Source organism: Zalophus californianus, chromosome 14 (genome assembly GCF_009762305.2).
Source record: "Zalophus californianus isolate mZalCal1 chromosome 14, mZalCal1.pri.v2, whole genome shotgun sequence".
Classification (NCBI taxonomy): Eukaryota; Metazoa; Chordata; class Mammalia; order Carnivora; family Otariidae; genus Zalophus; species Zalophus californianus.
The window spans coordinates 26,390,068-26,412,043 of NC_045608.1; the positions used below are offsets into that span (position 1 = coordinate 26,390,068).

The following is a 21,976-nucleotide window of genomic DNA, read 5'->3' on the forward strand; positions in this document are numbered from 1 at the left end:
GCTCTCTGTTCATGACCCTGTCCCATTAGCAGTTTATTGGATGACTAAGATATCAGAGGATCTAGGACACAAGACAGGTAGATTCTAACAGTCTTGAGGAGAAAGGACGGGGACAGGTGGCAAGTCTGGGACCCAGGATGGGGCACAGGTAAGACAGTGGCCAGGTTCTGAGTAGGCTTGGGAGAGCAAGGCCTCTCAGTGATGGGGTTTTGGAATATAGGTGAGGTTCAGTGGGGGTGGTGTCGGGAGCACACAACTAAGAAAGAATTCTTGAGACGTCTTTGGTGCAAAATGATGGTTTATCAAAGCACGGGGACAGGCCCCATTGGGCAAAGAGCTGCAACACTGGGGTTGTTAGGGGTGGCTGATTATATACCATGGGGTTGGGGGAGGTCAGGAAAAAGGTTTCAAGAGAACTTTCATATGCTAAGGAGGACCTACAAGATAGCGGAGGCCTTGCCATTGTCAAGTTAAGGTTGTTTTTCCCCTCTAGCAAGGCATTAACATTAAGACAGTTGGGAACTTTCTGGAGGAACATTACATTCTGCCCACTTCAAGTACCTGTCGATGGGCTGCAGGTTATAAGGATATTCAATTGTATTTGCATTCCCTTCTGGAAGCTATTGCTGAGGCTTTTGTAAGTAAACTGAGGGAGACTCCGGTCTTGCAGGATTGTGGTCTCCAGTTAACTATTTGTTTTTCCTTTTGGGCATTCAGGAGTGCCTGAGGAATGTCACATATATCCCATGGGGGGCGGGGGTATGGGGTGTCAGCTTCTGCTTTGTCCTCAGCTTGCCTTCTGTTCCCTCAGCAGCAGCAGCACCCAGAGTGCCAGGAACTAACCTGGGACTTCCCTCCCTGCAAGGAGCTTCAGAAACCAGCCCTGCACCCAACCCACCTGTGGGAGACAGCATCACCCCAGAGGACAGAGACCTAAGAGAACAAGGCCATGCCTGATTCAGACATCTCTTCACCAGCGTGACCCCCATCTATGACATGTGCTCAGTTGAGGGGGTGTTGAACCAGCTTTGTTCCAGGGTTGAGGGGAGGGAGGCACTGGGGCTAAGGAGTCTGGGGGGCGGGGGGGTGTCACCTGACTTGGCCTGGAGCTGAGGAAGTCAGGGAAGCCTCCCTGGAGAAGTGAAAGGTGACAAATGCCTAAAGACCAGAAGGGGCACCGGGCAAAGGTGAAGACAGGCCCTATTAGCAATGAAAACAGCCTAAGCCAAGGCCAGGAGGTAGAGGTGGGAGCTGGGAGAAGGGGTCTAAAAATGATGGGCTACTGTGTGCAACTAGAAGGGAGTGCCCTGGAGGGGTGGGCAAGGCCTTGAATGCAAAGTTCAGTGATTCATACTTTAGCCCCAGAGCAGTTCAGCACCATGGAAAGTTTCAAACACAGGAGAGCCGGGGTCAAATATGTGTTTACTAAGCTCTTTCCAGGGGTGACACGAAGTCAGAGTGGAAGGGGCGGGAGTGGAGTGTGGAAACAGACAGAAGAAGGAACGAAGACCTGATGCTTGGAGGGAACCAGGGACCAGAGACTGGAGAGTGTGTCTTGCTCACAGCCTGGGAGGGACAACTCCACCTCTTCATTCTGACAACAGGGTCTCCATCATCTCTGCAAGCCTGGCCTTCCACTCACTGCAATAAACACTGCACGGAGGGCTTCAGCTTCTCCTTTATGGCCGGGTCAGCTGGAGGCAAATCCTCAACCTTCATGACAGCTGCATGTGCCTCCTGAAAGAGATCCTTCCCCACCTCGGCCTCCACACGTTGGCGCCATGCAGCCAGCTTGGGTCGGCTTCTGAAGACTTGGCAGCCAGCACTGACAGGCTATGGGGAGAGGAAGCCAAGTGGAGGGGGTAGGCATGGTCAAGCACAAGCCAGGATGACCTGGTTGAGTAATTCCCCAGGGTGGATTTTCCTTCCTTGGCCACAACATGTAATAAGCTGGATGTTCTCTGGGAGACACTGGGAAGCTTCTCAGTATTGCTACAGGATAGGGTCTGAAGCCCCATTTTACAGATGAGAACACTGAGGCTCAGAGAGGGGAGTGACTTGCCCAGGGTCCCACAACCAGGAAGGGCAGCATTGGCTCCCTCCCAGGACACCCCACTGCCCAGTGGACCACCCCATGGCACTCACATGCATCAGCTCTGTGATGGCCACCAAGTCAGCCACTGAGATGTGAGGTCCAGCAACGAAGTCCTGGTCCTTTAGGAACTTGTCCTCAAGCAGCTGCAGGCACCTGTCCAGCTCAGCCAAGGTAGATGCCAATGTCTCAGGGGGCACCTGTTCACCCAGGAACACTGGGAACATCATCTGCTGGATGGGCAGGCAGAGAGAGGGCTTAGGGTCTGCTCAAAGCCTAGCCTAGTTCCTGCTCTCATCCAATCTACCACCAGGCCTTCAAATTTCTCCTCACTCTGACCCACTCCTTCCACCCACAGCCAACACCAGCCCAGGCGTCATCTTCTACTCCAACATGGACAGCCTCCACTCTCCCTAGGTCCTCATGCAAGGCAGCCAGTGGGGGGAACTTCTGGAATCCCCGTCTGCCCATAACACCCCCTGCATAAAGCCTTCCATGGCTCTCCACTACCCTCACCATGAAGGCCTCAACCCAAGGCCCCTCCTCAGTGCAGCAGTCACCCTCTCCCCACTCCCCACCTCCTCCTCCACCCCAGACTTCTCAAATGGGATGATGCATGTGAATCCCTCTGGGATCTGGTTAAAGTGCACATTCCTCCTAATCTGAATGCCCGGGTGGTGCCTGAGACTCTGCATTTTTCTTTTTTTTTTTTAAGATTTTATTTATTTGAGAGAGAGAGAGACAGAGCAAGAGAGGGAACATAAGCAGGGGGAGTGGGAGAGGGAGAAGCCGGCTTCCTGCGGAGCAGGGAGCCCGATGCAGGGCTTGATCCCAGGACCCTGGGATCATGACCCAAGCCAAAGGCAGACGCTTAACAACTGAGCCACTCAGGTGCCCCAAGACTCTGCATTTCTAAGTTCCCAGGTGGTCTGATGCTCCTGGTCCCTGGACCACAGTTTGAGTACCTAAGGTCTATACTCACTCTGTTTGACTTCTCTCCGTTCTGCCTTCAAACCCACCAGGCTCCTGCTCCTACCAGCTTGAAGGGGTTCCTCTTCTAGCCCCGAGAGGCTTGAGGAAGACACTTCTAAGGTTATAGAAACCTGCACTTTGCTCAAGGGCCCTTCAGAACAGTGGTACTCTATCTGCAGCAGAGTATGAGCATACCCTTCTCATGCTCCCTCCCATGAACAGGGCACCCACTGTGTGCCAAGCCCTTTGTAAGTACCTTACAAATAACAATTCAGAGCACACATCTCAAAAACATCCGTACATTTGATGGGTAAAAATCGTATGGGTGTGCTGTTTTAGTGTGCATTTACTTGATTCTTACTTAGGTTAAATGTATTTTCATCCACTTAATGACCATTTCTCTCTGTTCTTCAAGTAAATCTCCACTGGTTTCCTGTGCCCATTTTTCTCCTGTGCCTTTGTTTGAGGGCTTTCTGAGAGCATCTTAAATACTAAGAATGTTACTTCTTTCAGGGGCAGCTGGATGGCTCAGTTAAGCATCCAACTCTTGATTTGGGCTCAAGTCATGATCTCAGGGTGGTAAGATGGAGCCCAGTCGGTCAGGCTCCACGCTCAGTAGGGAGTCTACATGACTACATGAGATTCTCTCCCACTGCCCGTCCCTGCACCCAGTTCATGGGTGGGTGCGTGTGCATGCTCATGCATGCTCTCTCTCTCTCTCTCAAATAAATGAATCTTTAAAAAAAATGTTATTCTTTTTTTTTTTTAAAAGATTTTATTTATTTATTTGAGAGAGAGAGCGCACAGAGGGATGGGAAGAGGGAGAAGCAGACTCCCCGTTAAGTAGAGAGCCCAGTGCAGGGCTCGATCCCAGGACCCTGAGATCATGACCTGAGCCAAAGGCAGATGCCTAACTGACTGAGCCACCCAGGTACCCCTTTCTTTTTTTTTTTTTAAGATTTTATTTATTTATTTTAGAGAGAGCAAAAGCAGGGGGAGGAGTAGAGGGAGAGGGAGAAGCAGACTCCATGCTCAGTGCAAAGCCTGACCCAGGGCTTGATCCCAAGACCCTGAGATCATGACCTAAGCTGAAATCAAGAGTCTGATGCTTAACTAACTGAGCCACCCAGGCGCGCAAAATTTACTTCTAACAAATCTTTGCCAGTTTTTTGCTTGTTTTAAGTTTAATCCTTTCCTCCTTACACAAAATGTCATTGTATGTGTAAAATCTATTAGGCTTTTCTTTAAGTCTTTCAGTGTTTTTAGGCTTAGAAATCCTTGAATACCCAGAAATCAGATCAACTTTATTGAAATGATGCCTCATTTCTTCCTAGTTTGAGATTTTTCTGATTCCCAGCAGCTCAGGAATCAGGGCACACTGGGGGAAGTCACTCCCTGGCTCTGCCCTGGCTTCCCCTCTGGGAAACAAGTTGGTTGGACTAGAGTCTCTGGCATTCTAGAATTTGGTGTTCTAAGGCCTCAGGTCTGAGCGGAATTTTTTTTTCAAGATTTTATTTATTTATTTGAGATAGAGAAAGTGAGCGAGAGAGTGAGAGAGCACAAGCAGGGGGAGTGGCAGGCAGAGGCAGAGAGAGAAGCAGACTCCCCGCGGAGCAGGGAGCCCGACATGGGCCTCAATCCCAGGACTCCGGGATCAGGACCTGAGCCGAAGGCAGATGCTTAACCGGATGAGCCACCCAGGTGCCTGAACAGAATTTTTTAAACCGGAAGCACTGTCCCTTGAGCATCCTCAAAGGGTCCCCGTCCTGCCATAGCTCACCTTCTGCCACATGGCTCGAGTGCAGCTACTCCGCAGGGCTGTGTGCTGCCAGGCTAGGTACTCGTCCACACGGGCACGGGCCTGCAGGTCCTGGGGGTACCAGTGGTCGGGGACCTCATACTTGCGACTCAGATACAACAGGATGGCCACACTGGGGGACATGGAGGGGGTGAGGAATATGTACTAGTCACTTTTCAGCCACTCCACAGGGGCTAGGCCCCAGGTGAAGGCTGGCCCCCACTACTCACATTTCCCCAACTCCTATGGGTGGAGCATTACACTATCTCTGCACCATGATGCAGAGTAGGAATGTGAGGCTCAGAGAGGTTAGGTGACTGCCTAGGGTCACACAGCTCTACACTGGGTCATCCTATCATCTGAACTAAGGGCACCGAGTGAAAAACAAAATGTCTTGGGATTTCAGAAGGAGGGTGATGGGTACTCAGAGAAAGCTTCCAGGAGGAAGGGGGGCCCAACATGGTTCCTGAAAGACAACAGCAACTCAGCACTCCCCACCATATCCCGTGCATGGTCACGACAGGAGCAAGGCCAGCTGTCCCTTCACACTCCCTGGGGCTGGGACAAAGCCTCCCAGGTGATGGGTCACTGCTTCCCACCCTGTCCCACTCTCCTCTCTACCTGCCCAAAGCCTCCAGCCTCCTCCCCCAGGAAGCCCTCTCTGACCTCCTCCCCTCCCCTCTCCCTCCACCATGTCTGGCCTGTGCATCATGTCTGGCCAGAGCACCATGCCTGCATGGATGTTGGACTGTCCAACGACCAGAGGTTCTGAAGCCAAATGGAACGTGAATCTGGCTCTACCGCAGAGGTACTATGTGCCCTCAGTAAAGGATATCACTATTCAGTCACCAACCTGGAGGCTGGCCTGAGTTCTCATCTCTCCCACCTACCTCCATCTCTTCAGCACACTCTTGGGCTTGACCTTCAAGGGCAGTCAGAACTGACCACGACGTCCCCCTGTACCACCACCTTGATCTGAGGTCCCAGCACCTCCCTCCTGGATTAGCATAGTGCCTTCTCACCCCAGCCAGAGGGATCTTTTAAAACCTAAGTTGGATCTTAGCTCTCCTCTGCTTGAACTCCTGCAATGGCCCCATCTTACCTACAGTAAAAGCCAAAGTCTTCCTGGCCCCACATGCTCCCCTCCGACCTCATCCCCTGCTTACTGCCCCTCCCTCACCCCAGCCACGCTGGATGTCTTGCCTCTTCAACCCGTCCCCCAGGCATTGTCCCACTTCATAGCCTTTGGCTTTGCCGTTCCCTCCAGCCAGAACACTCTTCCCAAATACCTTGCTCCTCTGTTCCTGTAGGTCTCTGCACAGATGCCTCCTCCTCAAGGGGCCCTTCACTCAACATCCTACTCAAAATTGCACAGCCCCCCACTCTTAACCTATTTATTTTCTCCATGGGTTACACCTTACAGAGATTAGCAGTCCTCCCTTCTAGAATATGAGCTCCAGGAGGCCAAGGGCTTAGAATTGTTCATTGCTTTGGCACCACAGCAATGGTTCTTGGCCCTGGTGGGTGCTCAGCAAGTAGCCACTGAAGCTCTCTGGGTGCTCTCTTGACTCCCAGGGCAATAGTACTTGCCCCCAAAATTTCTAGAAGTGGTAGGGTACAGCTACTCCTCAAAATTTAGCTCTCTGCTCTCCTTCCATCTGGGGGCTGGGTTAGCAGAGAGGAGGCCTGGAAAGAGGCTGGGCCCTGTGACCTTGGGCAAGCCCCTCCTCTCTGGGCTTCAGTTTCCTCCTTTATACTATGGGCTGGAGGGGCGGGAGGGGCTGGAGGGGGGGATGCCATGACTTCAATAACTCCTCCTAGCCCCAGGCTCCTCTGCCTGGTGGGGCTACCACAGGTGCTCAGGGCACACAAGCCGTGATCCAAGCCATCAGCAGTAGATACATGGATGGCTGACTGGTCTCACAAGGCCTGGGTAGCAGCCTGGGGACCTGATACCTCTCAGCCAAAGTGAAGTCCCCGTCCTTCAAGGCTGGCACCTTCTTCAGGGGATTCACCTGGGCAAAAGCATCACTGTGCTGCTGGCCTGTGGGAGAGAGCAGTGAGGCTGGTGAGGAGAACTCTGAGCCCCACCCCCCCGCCGAGGACTCTCCCCACCGCCACCCCAACATCCAGGCCCCAACTTTCTGAGGCCCCTATCCAGGTGGGCAACAGGAAAGAGACCACTCTACTGGCCACCAGATCACAGACCCTGACACCACCAGAGGCCGACCCTTCCTGCGTCCAGCCCCACTGGGAACCCGGGCCAAGCAGCATCTCAGCTTGGCCATGAAGGGAGGGTGAGTCCCTGAAGCTGGAAGTCACCCCCCAACCCCAGCCCCAGCCAATTCATCCATATGTCAGACACTCCAGTCTCCTCCTTGGGCTCTAGGCTTGCCCCTGAAATCCATCTTCCTAAGCTGGCCGGGTGCCCTGTCCACACCACACCTGCCCCCAGCCCTCAGTCCAGCCTCATTCTCTCCAGGAGCTCCCACCCTCTTCAGTCACCCAGGCTCCAGCAGCTCAGCTCTTCTTTCTGTCCGGTGCCAAACTCTCAAAACTCCTTCCCCAGTGGGGGTTCTCAGGTCTGTACACTTCTGCCTTCCTTGAGCTGGGCCAGTGCTGGAGGGTACAATTACTGTGTGCGGAGTCACACAGCCTCTGTGGAACCAGGCTCCAGCCTGGCCATAGGCTCACCTGTGGTTCTCTTTGCCCTTCTCCTGGGTGAAGAGAATCAGCCCTACCCATTCTCCCTCCAGAAAATGCCTCTGTGCCCAGGCCCCAACCCAAGAAGGGCTGGAAAGGTGGAGCAAGGTGGCAGCATAGCACTTGGTGGCCCAAGCTGGGGGCACCAAAGACAGAAGGTGGGCAGGCTCAGACAAGAAGAGATCTCCCCCCTGGCCTGCCCAAGGGTAGGCCTGCTGTCCCAACTGTCCTGCGGTCCAATTACAGCCCTGCCCCTCCACTGGATCCTGTAAATGTGGAGGCGAGGTAGGCAGGCCTAGGTAGGCAGGCCTAGGTAGAAGTAAAGAGACCATTTCCAGGTGGAACCGCCTTCTTCTGCAGGCAGCTGCAGACATTCAAGAGGTGCAGGCTACTCCAATTCAGAAATGAGGAGGCAGTTTCATTGTTTTCTCCAAGCCCGGGGGCGGGGAGGTATTGGGGCACTCACTCCACTTCCCCACACTTCCCCTTCCCGCCCCCCAACCCACGCCCCCCACTGCTCCCTCTCTCGGCTCTGCTCCCTCTCAACCTGTATTTCTTTTTAAAGATTTTATTTATTTATTTGACAGAGAGAGACAGCGAGAGAGGGAACACAAGCAGGGGGCGTGGGAGAGGGAGAAGCAGGCTTACCGCGGAGCAGGGGGCCCAGCGCGGGGCTCGATCCCAGGACCCCGGTTCACGACCTGAGCCAAAGGCAGACGCTTAAGACTGAGCCTCCCAGGTGCCCCTCAACCTGTATTTTGAAAAACGTTTCGTATTCACTAGGCAAAGATCGGGGCTCTTGAAAAAGACACAACCGATAACCGATTACACAGTTTCCGTACTGGAGGGTGTCACCTCCAGTCGGTCTGCCGCGCCGGCGGGAGGGGGTCCGTCAGCACACAGGCGACCCCGATCGCAGGGCCTGCCTCCCTGCCAGGCCAACCTTTGAGCAGCTCCACCGAGCGCAGCTCGAAGGGGATGCCGTTCTTCTTGGCGAAGATGTAGACGGCGCGGGAGGGCTGGGACAGCAGGTCCAGGTAGAGCTCTAAGCCCATGGCGGAAGCAGCGGACCACCCCCGGGGCCGCGCCCAGGGTATAAGACCGGGAACAGAAACGGCCAGGCCACCGAGCCTATGAGGGCAATCCGGGGGAGAGGGGTTGGGGTGGGGGGTGGGGGGCGTCTGAGCCCCGCCACACCCTCCCCGCCCACTGGATGGCTCTAGAGAACTTTGGGCCAATCAGCGGCGCCCCAGCTCTTCCTCCCTCCCTTCCCTGGAATCGGGGCTGCAGTTCTCTTGGAGAGGGCGCTGGGAGACTTGGCCTCTGACCTGAGATTTCGTTGCCAGGTCACACCCCTTTCCCGGACCTCAATGTTTACCTTTGTCAAATGGTGCAGTGGAGGATGGTAATGGGAACGGGACGCCAAGGACGCTTCCAGCACAGACCCTCAGTGAAATTAGGATCGAAAGGGCTCAGCTGCCTTCAGTTGGCCCAAGCTACCTCCCCAGACTCAAGGAGGGGACTGAGAGAGAAGGGCTTCTAAGTCCCCAGGAACACAAAGGAGGCAGAGAACGGAGGTACAGTAGCCTCCCCTGCGCCCAGTGCCCAGGATGGAGGCTGCGGAGGTTTCTGGACCCCAGCTCCTTACAGAGCCCTGGCCCAAACTCCAGGTAAAGAATGAGCCACCCCTCCCTAATCCCTGGGGTCATATTCATTACAACCCAGCTAATCCTTCTAGCAAAAGGCAGAAGCCAGTGGGGCCCATCCAGAGGTTTGCAGGGGGGCCTGAAACTTCCTCACTTCCTTTGCAGAGCCAAGTCCCTCCAACTGACACCATCTGGCCCCTGAGGTCAGTGGCTATGAACCCCCATTCCCTAAGAGAGGCTCTTGGGGTAAGAAAACCCAGCCCCCAAAGCCAAGATTCACAGAAAACCCCTTGGCAAGAGGATGTTATTGGAAAATTTAAGTAAGATTTAAGTAAGACCTATCCCCCCAGGAGACTGCCTTCCTGTGCTAGTGCTGGAGCCCTATCCAGGCTGGGAGGGGCCATGTTCTCCAACCCCTTCATTGCCCTGCCCTCCTGCACAAATCACTTTGGCAGGATCACTATAATATCCAATTTCCCTGCTTCCTCTTTGGCCACCCTCAAGTGCAAGCCCTCTCACCCCCCTGGGGAGGCAGAATATTATTTTAAAATACAATGTGGTGGGGTGTCTGGCTGGCTCAGTCACTAGAGCAAGCAACCCTTAATCTCAGGGTCATGAGTTCAAGCCCCACAGTGGGTGTAGAGCTTACTTAAAATAAAATATAAAAAGGGGCGCCTGGGTGGCTCGGATGGTTAAGCGTCTGCCTTCAGCTCAGGTCATGATCCCAGGGTCCTGGGATTGAGCCCCGCATCGGGCTCCTTGCTCAGCGGGGAGCCTGCTTCTCCCTCTCCTTCTACTGCTCCCCCTGCTTGTGCTCTCTCACTCTGTCAAATAAATAAATAAAATCTTAAAAAAAAAAATATAAAGAAAGAAAGAAATGCAGTCTGAGCACACTATGCCTATTTAGGGTTTATAGATCATAGGCATGGCCTTTAAGGCCCTGCATGACTGATTCCTGACCAGGAGAGCTGCTGTTTAGATTTGCCCTGCCTGATCAATTCAGCAGAACAGAGGCAGGACTCATGAGCTATGGGACTTGATGCCAAAGGGCCATGTCCTAGGAGGTTGGCCCAGCCAACTGATTGATCACCATGCCTATAGTCACCATATAGGGGATGCCTGCTGATTCTTATGGTGTCTGATACATCACTTTCTCCAAGAATTAGAAGAGTAGAGGGCATTTGTTAATTTCACTCTTGGCAACCATCATGGATGGGGAAGCTGACCCATAGAGCCTCAGAAGGGGGGTTGTCTTTCGGGTAGAGACCAAGACCAGGGCCAAGATAGAAGGTCAAATAAATCACACCTCCAAGTTAGAAGCGTAGGCTCAGGCTTAGCCCAGGTTTATTTCCCAAACTGAAAACAAGATGCAGTGATTAAAGGAGATAAGATCTGGCTATTCCGTTCTCATTGTGGCTTTTAGGCAGCTGTGCAAGATGGTTCGGGTGCAGGGACCTGACCTGGGGAGCACAGGTGCAGTGGGACTGAACAAGCAAATCACTACTGCCCTCTGAGCCTGCCTCCCATGGGACAGTGGAAATGAAGGTGCTTTCTGAACTGCCACGGTCAAGCACAGGGACTGGGCTTCCCGGCTCACTGGATCATGGCCAGCACCAGAGGCATCAGCTTCTGCTTTATGGTGGGGTCTGCAGGTGGAGAGTCCTTGGCCTTCAGGATGACCTCATGGGCCTCCCGGAAGAGATCCTCCCCCACTGCTGCCTCCACACGCTGGCGCCATGCAGCCAGCCTGGGTCGACCTTCAAAGACTTGGCAGCCAGCACCCACAGGCTGCAGGGAGAAAGAGAACAGGATGAGGGTGGATGGGTAAGGTCAAGGGTGGCCGCATCTGCCTGGTGCGGGGGCCCCAGAGCTCCAGAAGAGGCTTCCGCACATAAGCCTGGCACATGGCCAGGTGGGGGGGGGCAACATAAGCCCAGGGCCCTCCCTGCCTGGCAGGCCACCCTATCCATAACACTCACATGCATCAGCTCTGTGATGGCTACCAGATCAGCCAGCGAGATGTGGGGCCCGGTGAGAAAGGTCTTGTTCTGGAGGAACCTGTCCTCAAGCAACTGCACGGTCACATCCAATTCAGCCAGCGTGGCTTCCAACATCTCAGGAGATACTGGCTCACCCAGGAAAATAGGGAACATCACCTGGGAGGTGGGGAGGCAAGGTAGAGGGTTAGGGGCCAGCCCAGCCTCAGGGGCAGGAAGGCAAGTGGGCCTCCCCCGCCCCAGTTTGAGCTGCTTTCTGGTTCCATGCACCTTTCTCCTAAGGCTGGACTAGGCCTTCAGGGCAATTCCCAAAGGACCACCTCTCCCAAAAATATTCCTGCTTCCGTGTTCTCTGATGGCTGAGCCTCAGGGGCATCTGACAGAAGGACTCAAACCCCTTTGAGAATGACTGGGGGGGGACTTGAACCATGAGTTTTATACTTTGGAAGTATAAATCTAGCCTAGGGACAGTCTATGTTATAACCTCTTTCCCCCTGAACGTAAAGTCAGTACCTCTTACTGTATAATTAGGAAGATGAGCTTGTAAGTTTTCCACTCTGCCACTTACAAAGCGTGTGACCTAAAGCAAAATACCCAAACCCCCTGAGCCTCAATTTCCTCACCTATAATATAGGAATAATAGTACAGGGCGCCTGGGTGGCTCAGTTGGTTGAGCGACTGCCTTCGGCTCAGGTCATGATCCTGGAGTCCGAGGATCGAGTCCCACGTCGGGCTCCCTGCTCCGCGGGGAGCCTGCTTCTCCCTCTGATCCTCTCCCCTCCCATGTGCTCTGTCTCTCATACTCTCTCAAATAAATAAATAAAATCTTTAAAAAAAAAAAAGGAATAGTGGTACATGACTCCTCTTGTAAATGGAAAAGTGGGGCCCAGAGAGAGAGGGACAGTCAGTTGCCTGAGACGGCAGAGCCAAGAAAAGACTAAGCCAAGAGTAGAAGGGACATTGTCTGGCAATGAGCTACCAGGAACTAAGGAGGAGGGCCAGGAAAGAGCGGTGTCCAGGATTCTGGGAGGAAGGTGTTTTAGGGGGAAGCCATCAACAGCCTCATGGGTTGGCAGAGCTGTCGGGAGATACAGTGGATGGGGAGTGAGGGGGGAATGCTTCATGCTGTGTTTGGTAAAAGTTGCTTGGGGGAGCCTGGGATTTAGGTAAACAGGACGAGATTGTACCCGAGCCCTGGCTTTGGGCTTCAGTTTCCTCCTCCATACAAGGTAGACAGAATCAGCAGTCGCCCACTGGCACCCTGGAGGCCAGCCCTAAGCTTATGACATTGCTTTGGCTATAGAGGGCTTTTTTTTTTTTAAGATTTTATTTATTTATTTGACAGAGAGAGACACAGCGAGAGAGGGAACACAAGCAGGGAGAGAGGGAGAGGGAGAAGCAGGCTTCCTGCCGAGCAGGGAGCGCGATGCGGGGCTCGATCCCGGGACCCTGGGATCATGACCTGAGCCGAAGGCAGGGCCTTAACAACTGAGCCACCCAGGCGCCCCCTGGCTGTAGAGTTTTTTAAAAATATGGATCAGGGGCGCCTGGGTGGCTCAGTCAGTTAAATGTCCAGCTCTTGATTTCAGCTCAGGTCATGATCTCAGGATCATGGGACTGAGCCCCACGTTGGGCTCCATGCTAGGCATGGAGCCTGCTTAAGATTCTCTATCTCTCTGTCCCTCCCCTCCCCACTCTCTCTCTCTAAAATAATAATAATAATAAAAATAAAAATATAGATCAGTTGCTGACATTTAAAAATGGGGGCATTTCATACAGGAGTCCAGATTTCCGGCTTCTTTTTCTTTTTTTAAGATTTTATTTATTTATTTGAGAGAGAGAGACAGAGAGCAAGCACAAGTGGGTGGAGGCACAGAGGGAGAGAGAGTAGACTCCCTGCTGTGCAGGGAGCCCAACGTGGGGCTCAGTCCTGGGACCCTGGGATCATGACCTGAGCCGAAGGCAGCCGCTTAACGGACAGCCACTCGTGTGCCCCTCCAGCTTCTTTTTCATGTAAAGGGTGCTGGCCACAGGGTATCCCTGCTCAGTGTCTAAGGCTGATGTTGGGGAGAAGCCACTCCTTCAGGAGGGCACAATGGGCTCTCACTCCGCACAACCGACCTAGCCCTCCGCCCTCATTTTTTATCGACCTCGCCCCTGCAATAGATTGTCTACATCTCCCTTCTGTTCTGCTTTGGTTGATCCAAAATTCTTAGGGTTTTATTTTTTTTTTAAGGTTTTATTTATTTATTTATTTATTTATTTGACACAGAGAGACACTGCGAGAGAGGGAACACAAGCAGGGGGAGTGGGAGAGGGAGAAGCAGGCTTCCCGTGGAGCACAGAGCCCGATGCAGGGCTCGATCCCAGGTCCCTGGGATCATGACCTGAGCCGAAGGCAGATGCTTAATGACTGAGCCACCCAGGCGCCCCAATTCTTAAGGTTTTAAAGAGTGGTTTTGTTCCTCTTTAAATATAAAAAGTCATAATAGGGTAATAAATACATTCTGATTTATTTATATAATGAATTACTATAGAGTCGTTAAAATGGATAAATTAGATCCACCAATGGCAATACAGAAAAAGGCACATTGCAGAGTGATATGAGAGCATTTATATAAAATTTTAAAACACTCAAAGCAAAACTTTATTTTGCTTATGATGACACCTAAGTGTAATAATGCATAAAATCGTGAACTGGAAGACTCCCACCAGATCCCAGAGCAGAATGGCCACTCAGGAAGGAATGAGGACAACGAAGAGGTCTTTTGAATTTTTGTCCTGTTTCTGTTTTATATAAGAAATGACAGGACACAGAGAAATAAAGCCCATGGCCCACAATTAGCCATACACTTTAAAAAATAAGGCTACCTCTCTCTCTCTGTCAAATAAATCAATAAAATCTTTAAAAAAAAAACGAATCCCACTTCTGATAAGGACATCAACGTCACAAAAACCATAGCTCCCATCATAACAATGGTGGAAAGAACATAATCTTATCTTTCTTTAAAGCCATCAAGGAGTTATAGAACTTTTAAAAATAAAGAAATAAAAGAAAGGACAAAAAACAAAAAAGAAGAAGGGCAGAAACCTATGATGTCTGATATGGTAGCCGCTAGTGGCTAGCTCTTGAAATGTGGTCGGTCCTAACTGAGTTGTGCCGCACATGCAAAATACACACCAGATTCCGAAGACACAGTATGAGAAAAGAATGCAAAATAGTGCATTAATGATTTTTCTACTGATTACATGTTACTATAATTTTTTTAATTTTTAATTATGGTAACAGACACGTAGCATAAAATTTCCCATCTAACCATTTTTAAGTGTACAGTTCCATGGCACTAAGCACATTCACACCAGAAGCATGTACAACTATCACCTCAGACATCGTAGAGGGAAAGCAAGAGGGGACTAAGCTCCTGTGAAAGTCACCGGTCTGAGACAAGGGTTAAAAGTTTCCATAAGCTTGGAGACAAATATCTCCTTCTGGGAAAGAGAATGAATGAGAGATAAGAGCCGTGAGGGAGTAATGGTTGCCTGGGCAAAATTAGAAGTAACAATTTAAAGCCTGCTTGCCCAAGCATTTCTGTTTTCCAGGAGCCCTAGAAGAATGTCGACCATGAAGAAAAGCATCTTGTGATTGTCTTGTGTCCACTAAAAAGTGACGCCCACAAAAAAAATAATAAATAAATAAAAAGTGACGCCCACAAGATAATGACCGTGGGACTGAAGGACGCTTCCCCATTCCCAGCCCCTCACCCTTTGGAAAAGTGCCTTTATAAGCCTCGCAACGCTACCGAGGCGGGTAGCGACATTCCTCTGTCTTGTCGGCCCCCTTTTATACAAGCTATCTCTAATAAACTCCACCTGTTTTCTTTCTCTCAAGTTCAGTGTTCATTTCTATGACATTGAGACTCAGGAACCTAGACTCGGGGGTTAGGTAACACCACCAACCATCTCCAGAACTCACTCGTCATCCCAAACTGAAACTGTCCCCATTAACCAAAACTTCCCATACCCTCCTCCCCCCAGCCCCTGACAGCCATGCTTCTACTTTTTTGTCTTTATGAACAGAACTACTCTAAGGATCTCATATAACTGGAATCATACATGGCTGGCTCAGACAGAAGAGCATATGACCTTTTTTTTTAAGATTTTTTTTTTTTTTAATTTGACACAGAGAGAGAAATAGAGAGACAGTGCACAAGCAGGGCGAGTGGAAATCAGAGGGAGAGGCAGAAGCAGGCGCCCCACTGAGCAAGGAGCCCAGGACCCTGGGGATCATGACTGAGCCACCCAGGTGCCCCTCTACCTTTTTTTATTTTTTTTAATCAGAACAGCCAGTATTCACTGTTTAGATGATTTTTTTAAAAAATGACACACATAACACTTATTTAGAGACTGACTTAATAAATAGTCCACCTTTCAATATTAGCTCTTAACACTTCCATGGAATTGGCAAAAAGCAAATTCGTGACCCTGAAGTGATAGTAGGTCTCAAAGTGATAGAACCTGAGACTTGTGAGCCGATTCTCCTACCTTCATGTCATCGAGGAGGTAATGGGACAATATGAACATATTCGATTCCTAAGGTACCCTAAATGGCCCACATATTCTTTAATATTCAGCTGTACTAAACAGGTTTTTTTGAAAAGAGTATGTGAAGAAGTTATCACTGCGCCTCATTCTGAACGGTATTTTCTGCTTCGTTTTCATTTTCAACACCGATAGAATATGGTGCTCTTCCTAAAAGAAACTGTTCCCATTTGGGAATATATTCTTCTACTGATGTCCAGTAAAGAGTCTCAAGAGAAACCACCTCTGGTGATGGACTTGGGTGAATCCGGGTCTCTAGAGACTTTTCTGATGCTTCTATATCCATTAAAAGACCAAGGTTCCTTTTACAGGCAGTCTCAGCGGCTTGCATCTGAGATGCCTTTTCCTTGTTTTCATCTATAAATTTATTCTACCTTTGTTGAAGTAACATTAATCTTTGTGATACGATTTCTCCATGTCTTTTATAAAGGTGAATTTCTTGAGCAAACAAGAACGTCATCTTTAGTCAAAGCTGCCCTATAAGCTTTCTGCTTGGCTGAAGAGCCTGGGCCAATACAAATAAAGATCAAGTGAAGGCTCTTAAGGCTCGGAGCCTGAAGGCAAATCATCCGGTTGCATGCAAAAGCTGCAGGTGACTGTCCCAGTCGCACTCGGACCTCCTCTGTAAAGCTCTACCTTTTTTTTGAACATAATGTCTAGCACACCATAAAAAACAGAAGAAAATGTGACCCATAATCAGGCGGATAAAAAAATGGCCAATAGAAATAGACCCCCAGGGGACCGAGGTATGAAAATTAGCTGACAAAGACTTCTAAGTAACTATTATAAATATGTTAAAAATTTTAGAAGAAAAGATGGACCAAATGGGTAAACGGATGGTGAATTTCAGCACATAAATGGATACTTAAAAAAGAACCAAATGGAATTTCTAGAACTGAAAAATACATGTCTCAAAAAAGACCGTATTAGATGGGTTGGATAGCAACGTGGAGTCAAAGTTAATTTCATAGAGACTACCCAAATGGAAAAGAATGCAATGGTGCTTTAGCCCCTTTGGGGCGATGACCTCAGGGCCTCACCTTATGCCACAGGGCCCGGAGGCAGCTTCTCCGCAGGGCTGTGTGCTGCCATGCCAGGTACTCATCCACAAGGGCGCAGGCCTGTACATCCTGGGGGTACCAGTGGTCGGGGACCTTATACTTGCGGGTCAGGTAGAGCAGGATGGCCACGCTGCAGGGGAGGGATGACATGATGGGTGAAGGAAGGACACTGTGCTAGGGGCTTAATCAGAGTCCCTTCTTTAATCTTCCTGACGATGTGCCAAGGTATTTGCCTCACTTTCCAGAGAAGGAAGCCAGGCTTAGACAGTGAAGGGACTTGCCCAGGGCACAGGGACTTTGGCGGCAGGGCTGAGAGTCTTTCTGAGGCTACCACGCGAGCTCATCCTCCCACCGGACAAAAGCCCACAGCAGAGTATCCTGCCAGGTGTTCAGAGACAGTCTCTGATCAGAGGGTCAGAGGGCTTCCTGGAGGAGACACCATCAAAGCTGAGGCTTGAATAAGCTCAGTTCTTTCCAGTCTGCATCCATTCTCATCCTCTGGCATCCAGACCAGCCTCAGATGGCCTGACCACTCAAAAAGGCATTCCTCTCATCTTTCTGTTCTCCCTAAAGCACCCTGTAGGAAACACTGGGGCTGCTGCAGGATCATGGGACAGCAGAACAGACCAGGCCCCTGGAGCTCGCCTCCTGCCCTAGGTTATGAGGGCTACCATGGTGTTGGGACAGGGATGGACCCGGAAGGGCCCTGAGGATGCATGAATTTGGGGCCATAGGAAAGCTTTCAGGAACTTGGGGTACCCCAAGTGTTGTGCACCCCAGCCAATAAGGGCAGAAAACCTCTGTTCCCTATTAGGAATCCTGTATCCATGCCCTGGCTTCACAACTCACTACTCTGTACGAGAGCTCCTTTTCCTCCCAGCTAAGGGTTCAAACCACCTCTGAGGAGGGCTGCAGGTCCCCGGGAGTCACAGACCTCCTGACAGTGAGTAAAGACACAGAGGAATGCAGAAATCGCACAATGCTCCTAGCAGGTACCGTGGTGCTCAACACTGGGTGACACAAGGACCCAGGACAGTAGAGAGCAGCAGAAAGAAAAAAAAATGACACTGGCATAGTGTTAGGAATCCTTGGAGGGATGCACCCATCTCACAATTCCAAAGATAGGTTCTAAAATTTCAAGTTCTCCTTGGTATGGGTGGGGTGACTCAGGTGACAAAAGGGGGCAGAACTGGGAAAAAGACTTGACCTTTTCACTTCTTGGGACCTGTGGTGATGTAAAACACCCACATGTCTCATGGTCCTCCCTCGGGTGAGGCCCACCCAGGGAGGCTGCTGCCCAGACTTGGAGCCACTGGGTAGCCCAGATGCCCATGGGCCATCTCGAGCCAGAGCGCTGCCCCTGCCCTGCCCTGCACCCCTGCCCTGGGGCACTCTCACCAACAACCACAGGATGGGTACAGAAGTAAAATAGATGTTTACTTGTCCAAGCATCTCTGTGAACTGGACCAGCGGGCAGGCAGCGGTCCAGGTTCCAGCCCTGACTCTCTATGGGATGTTGGGCTAAGAGCCCTTCACCTCTGAGGAGTTTAGTTTTTTGTCTCTGAAATAGAGAGTTAGGGGGCGCCTGGGCAGCTCAGTCAGTTAAGCAGCCGACTCTTGGTTTGGGCTCAGGTCATGATCTCAGGGTCCTGGAATCTAGCCCCTGTCAGGTTCTGAGCTCAGCAGGGAGTCTGTTTGTGGATTTTCTCTCTTCTCCCTCTTCCTCTGCCCCTCACTCAGCTCACTCAAGCTCTCTCTCTCTTTAACATACATACATACATACATACATAAATACATACATACATACACACATACATACATAAATACAATACAATACAATACAATACAATACAATACAATACAATACAATACAATACAATAAAGGGTTAGGACAAGATGGTTCCAGTGAGTTCTGGTAGCAGCCCCAAGGCCCCAGTTACCTCTCAGCCAAGGTGAAGTTTCCATCCTTCAAAGCAGGCACCTTCTTCAGGGGGTTCACCTGGGCAAAGGCATCACTGAGGTGCTGGCCTGCAGAGAGCCCATCACGGTGGGTGACGGAGGAAACACTGAGCCCTGCCCACTCCCTACCATGCCCAGGCCCCAATTTCATGGCTCTTCTCCAGCCCCCAGGTGCTCTCCTGCATGGCAAAGGCTAGTGAGGGCCACTTTGGGAGAAACGGGATGCTACTCTGCCAAATGTTGCAAAATGGACCTCGACATCCCATGCCAAGTCCCATTGGACACAAGCTACACCCACAGCCCAAGGTGCAGGATATGAGGCTTCAGCTGGGCCTTCACACTCACCGCACCCACCACCTCTGCACCATCCCCGGCCTCATTAAGTACACATTCAGGGTGCCCCAAGCTGACAGAGGACGGTGGTTGGTCACCCGAACGGCACTCCGGCGCTCTGATTTCTTACAGTGCCCCTTTCCCTGTGGACTCTAAGGTAAGGTCACCAAACACAGAGAAGTGGCTTTTTCCTGGTATCTATTTACTTGCAAACAACTTCCACCCCTGCTCCTCTGTGTTCCCTTGTTCACCCTGCCCTGGCCGCTGGGGACACAGGGCTGGCCCTGCTTTTAGGCTCCGCTGGAGCTGGAACAGTCACATTTTTGTCCCACCTACCGCCCCCCAAAAGGTACAGCCACATGTCCCCTGGGATCCTGGCCTCTGCTTGAGTTTGCAGGGCTGGTGCCTACTCCTGCAGATGCAGTCAGAGAGAAGCTTCTGAAGAGCATTTAGGCTCATTGCCACCCTGCTCAACGGCCTTCAGTGGTTCCCCATTACCCCGGGATCAGGTGGAAGCTCCTCGAAGCCATACATGATTGCCTTAACACTCTAGCCTCAAACACACCCACTTTCCTCCCTTTTCCCTCCCCTTAGACTGCGCCTTCACCAGACACACCTGCCCTGCTCTCCTGGTGAAACACACCGCTCTGCACCCTTTATTTAACAGTCTGGCTGGGATATTCCTTTGTCCCCAGGCGCTGTCCCCTGTACTCGGCAGAGTAACCCCTGCGCAGGACAAGTGGGAAATCCCCCCAGGAGAAGCCGGGAGAAGAGAGACAGGCCCTCCAGCTCAGAGTGCCCGGGCCCAGCAAGCTCCGGCAGCCTCCCCTGCAGTCTCCCCTCAGGCTCCCGGCATACCCCCTGGGGTGCCCCTCCCGGCAGGAACAAGAAGGCAGAGGTAAAGCAGGAGAAGGCAGCGCAGAAGTAGGGACAGAGAGGGACCCCCAATGCAGACTGCGCCGATGCATAGCGCAGGGCTGGAAGGTCGGGACCCTGGTGACTGCTGTGGCAGATTTTCGGCAGTTGGGGACCACAGAGGAGGGACTCGGCTCTGCCGCAGTCTCTATGCTGGGCGCCCTAACCCCCCACCTCCTGCCCCCATCTCTTTTCTGGAGGTCCTCTCTCCCTATGTCGAGATACACCCTGGTTTTGTTCACCAGGTCTCTCTTTTTCCTCAAGCTCCCCACCCCTTCACTCGGCCTCGGCCGAGCCCCGTCGTCTATCCCCCGGGACCGAGCAGAGTTTGGGGGATTACCCGATTCTCGGATCTCCCCGGTGGCTCACCTTTTTCAGCAATGGCCCTAAGAAGGGGTTGGCGCCGATCGTCCTCTTAAGCAATCTTTGGCCTCCCCGTTCCGCCCCGACTCTCGCTTCCAAACCCAAGCCTGGGCCCACCTTTGAGCAGGTCCACCGGGCGCAGCTCGAAGGGAATGCGGTTCTTCTTGGCGAAGATGTAGACGGCGCGGCAGGGCTGGGACAGCAGGTCCAGGTAAAGCTCCAGGCCCATGGCGGGGGCCGCAGGACCGGACTCGCGACCCCAGGGACTCCGCGAACCCGAGCGCAGCCAAGAAACGCCCTCGGTCCTGGGGCCAACGCCCCACCAGCCCTCCGCTCCCCATTGGGGGACTGCAGTCACCCAGGCACTTTGGTCCAATCGCGGGAGCGGCTGGGGGCGCGTCTGAGGGGTTGGGACCAAGAGCGCAGGGCCCAGCCGGCGGGGTGGTGACGCGATGGTCGCCCCTCCAAGGGTCCCGCCGAGGGTCCCCAGTCCTTTGGGACCATCTTATTTCACTTACCATGGTGTCTTCAAGGTTCATCCACGTTGTCGCTCTCAGAATTTCCTATCATCTCCATTTTAGAGATGTCGAGATTGAGGCAAGAAGTGATTATGGACCCAGAAAGTCTGGTTCCAGAGTCCATGTTCCTAAGAAGACTCCCGAGATCGTGATGCCAGCAAGTGGCACAGCCTCAGAGCTTATGTTTAGCATTTTGTGGTAACTCACTCAGCTCAAATTATGCTTCCTGTAACTTGGCAGCCTTGGTCTTCCTGCTCCTGCCAGCACAGTGCATCACATTCCCTGAATTTGTTTCTTGCTGGCCCTGGGCCTCAGTTTCTCCAACTTTAAAATGATGGGGAGAGATCCAACAATCCCACTTCTGGGCATATATCCAAAGGAAATGGAAACAGGATATGAAAGAGATAGTTGCGCCCCCACGTTGATGGCAGCATTATTCACAATAGCCAAAACATGGAAATAACTAAGTGTCCACCAAGGAAGAATGGATAAAGGACAGGTGGTATGTATACACAATGGAATACTATTCAGCCATGAGAAAGAAGGAAATCCTGCCATTTGTGACAACCTCAATGGACCCTGAGGGCATTATGCTGAGTGAGATAGGTCAAACAGAGAAAGACAAATACGGTGTAATCACACTTCTTTGTGAAATCTAAAAAAAGCCAAACTCATAGAGGCAAAGGAGAATGGTGGTCACCAGGCACTGCGAGGTGGGAAGCCTGGAAAAATGTGTAAGAGTACAAACTTGCAACTTGGAGATAAATCAGTTGTGGAGATCTATCACAACATAATGGTTATTAGTCAACAACATTTGTTGTCGACAACATAGACAACAAGTGTATTATGATTTCCAAGTTGCTAAGAGACGAGATTTTGTTATTCTCCCTATGAAAAAGAAATGAGAATTAGGTGACATAATAGAGTGTTAGCTCATATTACAATATATAAATGTATCAAATCAACAAGTTGTACACCTTCAACTTCCACAGTGTTATGTCAGTTATATTTCAATACTAA

At 51.4% G+C, this 21,976-nt stretch overlaps 2 protein-coding genes and 1 pseudogene across 8 annotated transcripts; all 3 read right to left on the reverse strand.

Moving 5' to 3' along the window:
- Positions 1-804: 804 nt before the first annotated feature.
- Positions 805-9,778, reverse strand: LOC113913185 (glutathione S-transferase theta-3-like). Of its 4 annotated transcripts, none has more exons than XM_027577254.2 (5): positions 8,509-9,778; positions 6,819-6,906; positions 4,845-4,995; positions 2,146-2,325; positions 805-1,833 (listed from the first exon to the last, which is right to left on the reverse strand). In XM_027577254.2, the coding sequence occupies exons 1-5, from the start codon at positions 8,618-8,620 to the stop codon at positions 1,639-1,641; spliced, it is 726 nt and encodes a 241-aa protein (XP_027433055.1). In that variant the 5' UTR covers positions 8,621-9,778; the 3' UTR covers positions 805-1,638. The 4 variants fall into 4 exon arrangements, with proteins under 4 accessions (XP_027433055.1, XP_027433057.1, XP_027433056.1 ...); XM_027577256.2 differs by lacking the exon at positions 8,509-9,778 and adding an exon at positions 8,214-8,235 and having other exon boundaries at positions 6,878-6,906; XM_027577255.2 differs by having other exon boundaries at positions 806-1,833; positions 2,146-2,322; positions 8,509-9,772.
- A 746-nt stretch (positions 9,779-10,524) lies between these two features.
- Positions 10,525-20,750, reverse strand: LOC113913186 (glutathione S-transferase theta-1). 4 transcript variants are annotated; one of them, XM_027577258.2, is made up of 5 exons: positions 20,556-20,746; positions 18,809-18,896; positions 16,848-16,998; positions 11,191-11,367; positions 10,525-10,999 (listed from the first exon to the last, which is right to left on the reverse strand). In XM_027577258.2, the coding sequence occupies exons 1-5, from the start codon at positions 20,665-20,667 to the stop codon at positions 10,805-10,807; spliced, it is 723 nt and encodes a 240-aa protein (XP_027433059.1). In that variant the 5' UTR covers positions 20,668-20,746; the 3' UTR covers positions 10,525-10,804. The 4 variants fall into 4 exon arrangements, with proteins under 4 accessions (XP_027433059.1, XP_035579839.1, XP_027433060.1 ...); XM_035723946.1 differs by lacking the exon at positions 20,556-20,746 and adding an exon at positions 20,445-20,497; XM_027577259.2 differs by lacking the exon at positions 16,848-16,998 and having other exon boundaries at positions 20,556-20,594.
- On the reverse strand, positions 15,535-16,832 carry LOC113913192 (annotated as a pseudogene).
- Positions 20,751-21,976: the final 1,226 nt, after the last annotated feature.

Excerpts from the sequence above, each read along its gene's own strand:
- LOC113913186 (XM_027577258.2), bottom strand. The coding sequence starts at position 20,667 with ATGGGCCTGGAGCTTTACCTGGACCTGCTGTCCCAGCCCTGCCGCGCC. Across the intron at positions 18,897-20,555 it reads CCCGGTGGACCTGCTCAAAG|GCCAGCACCTCAGTGATGCC; the intron begins GTGGGCCCAGGC and ends GGCTCTCTGCAG. Across the intron at positions 11,368-16,847 it reads TCCGGGCCCTGTGGCATAAG|GTGATGTTCCCTATTTTCCT; the intron begins GTGAGGCCCTGA and ends CCCACCTCCCAG.
- LOC113913185 (XM_027577254.2), bottom strand. The coding sequence starts at position 8,620 with ATGGGCTTAGAGCTCTACCTGGACCTGCTGTCCCAGCCCTCCCGCGCC. Across the intron at positions 2,326-4,844 it reads CTCGAGCCATGTGGCAGAAG|CAGATGATGTTCCCAGTGTT; the intron begins GTGAGCTATGGC and ends CTGCCCATCCAG. Across the intron at positions 1,834-2,145 it reads CCATCACAGAGCTGATGCAT|CCTGTCAGTGCTGGCTGCCA; the intron begins GTGAGTGCCATG and ends CTCTCCCCATAG.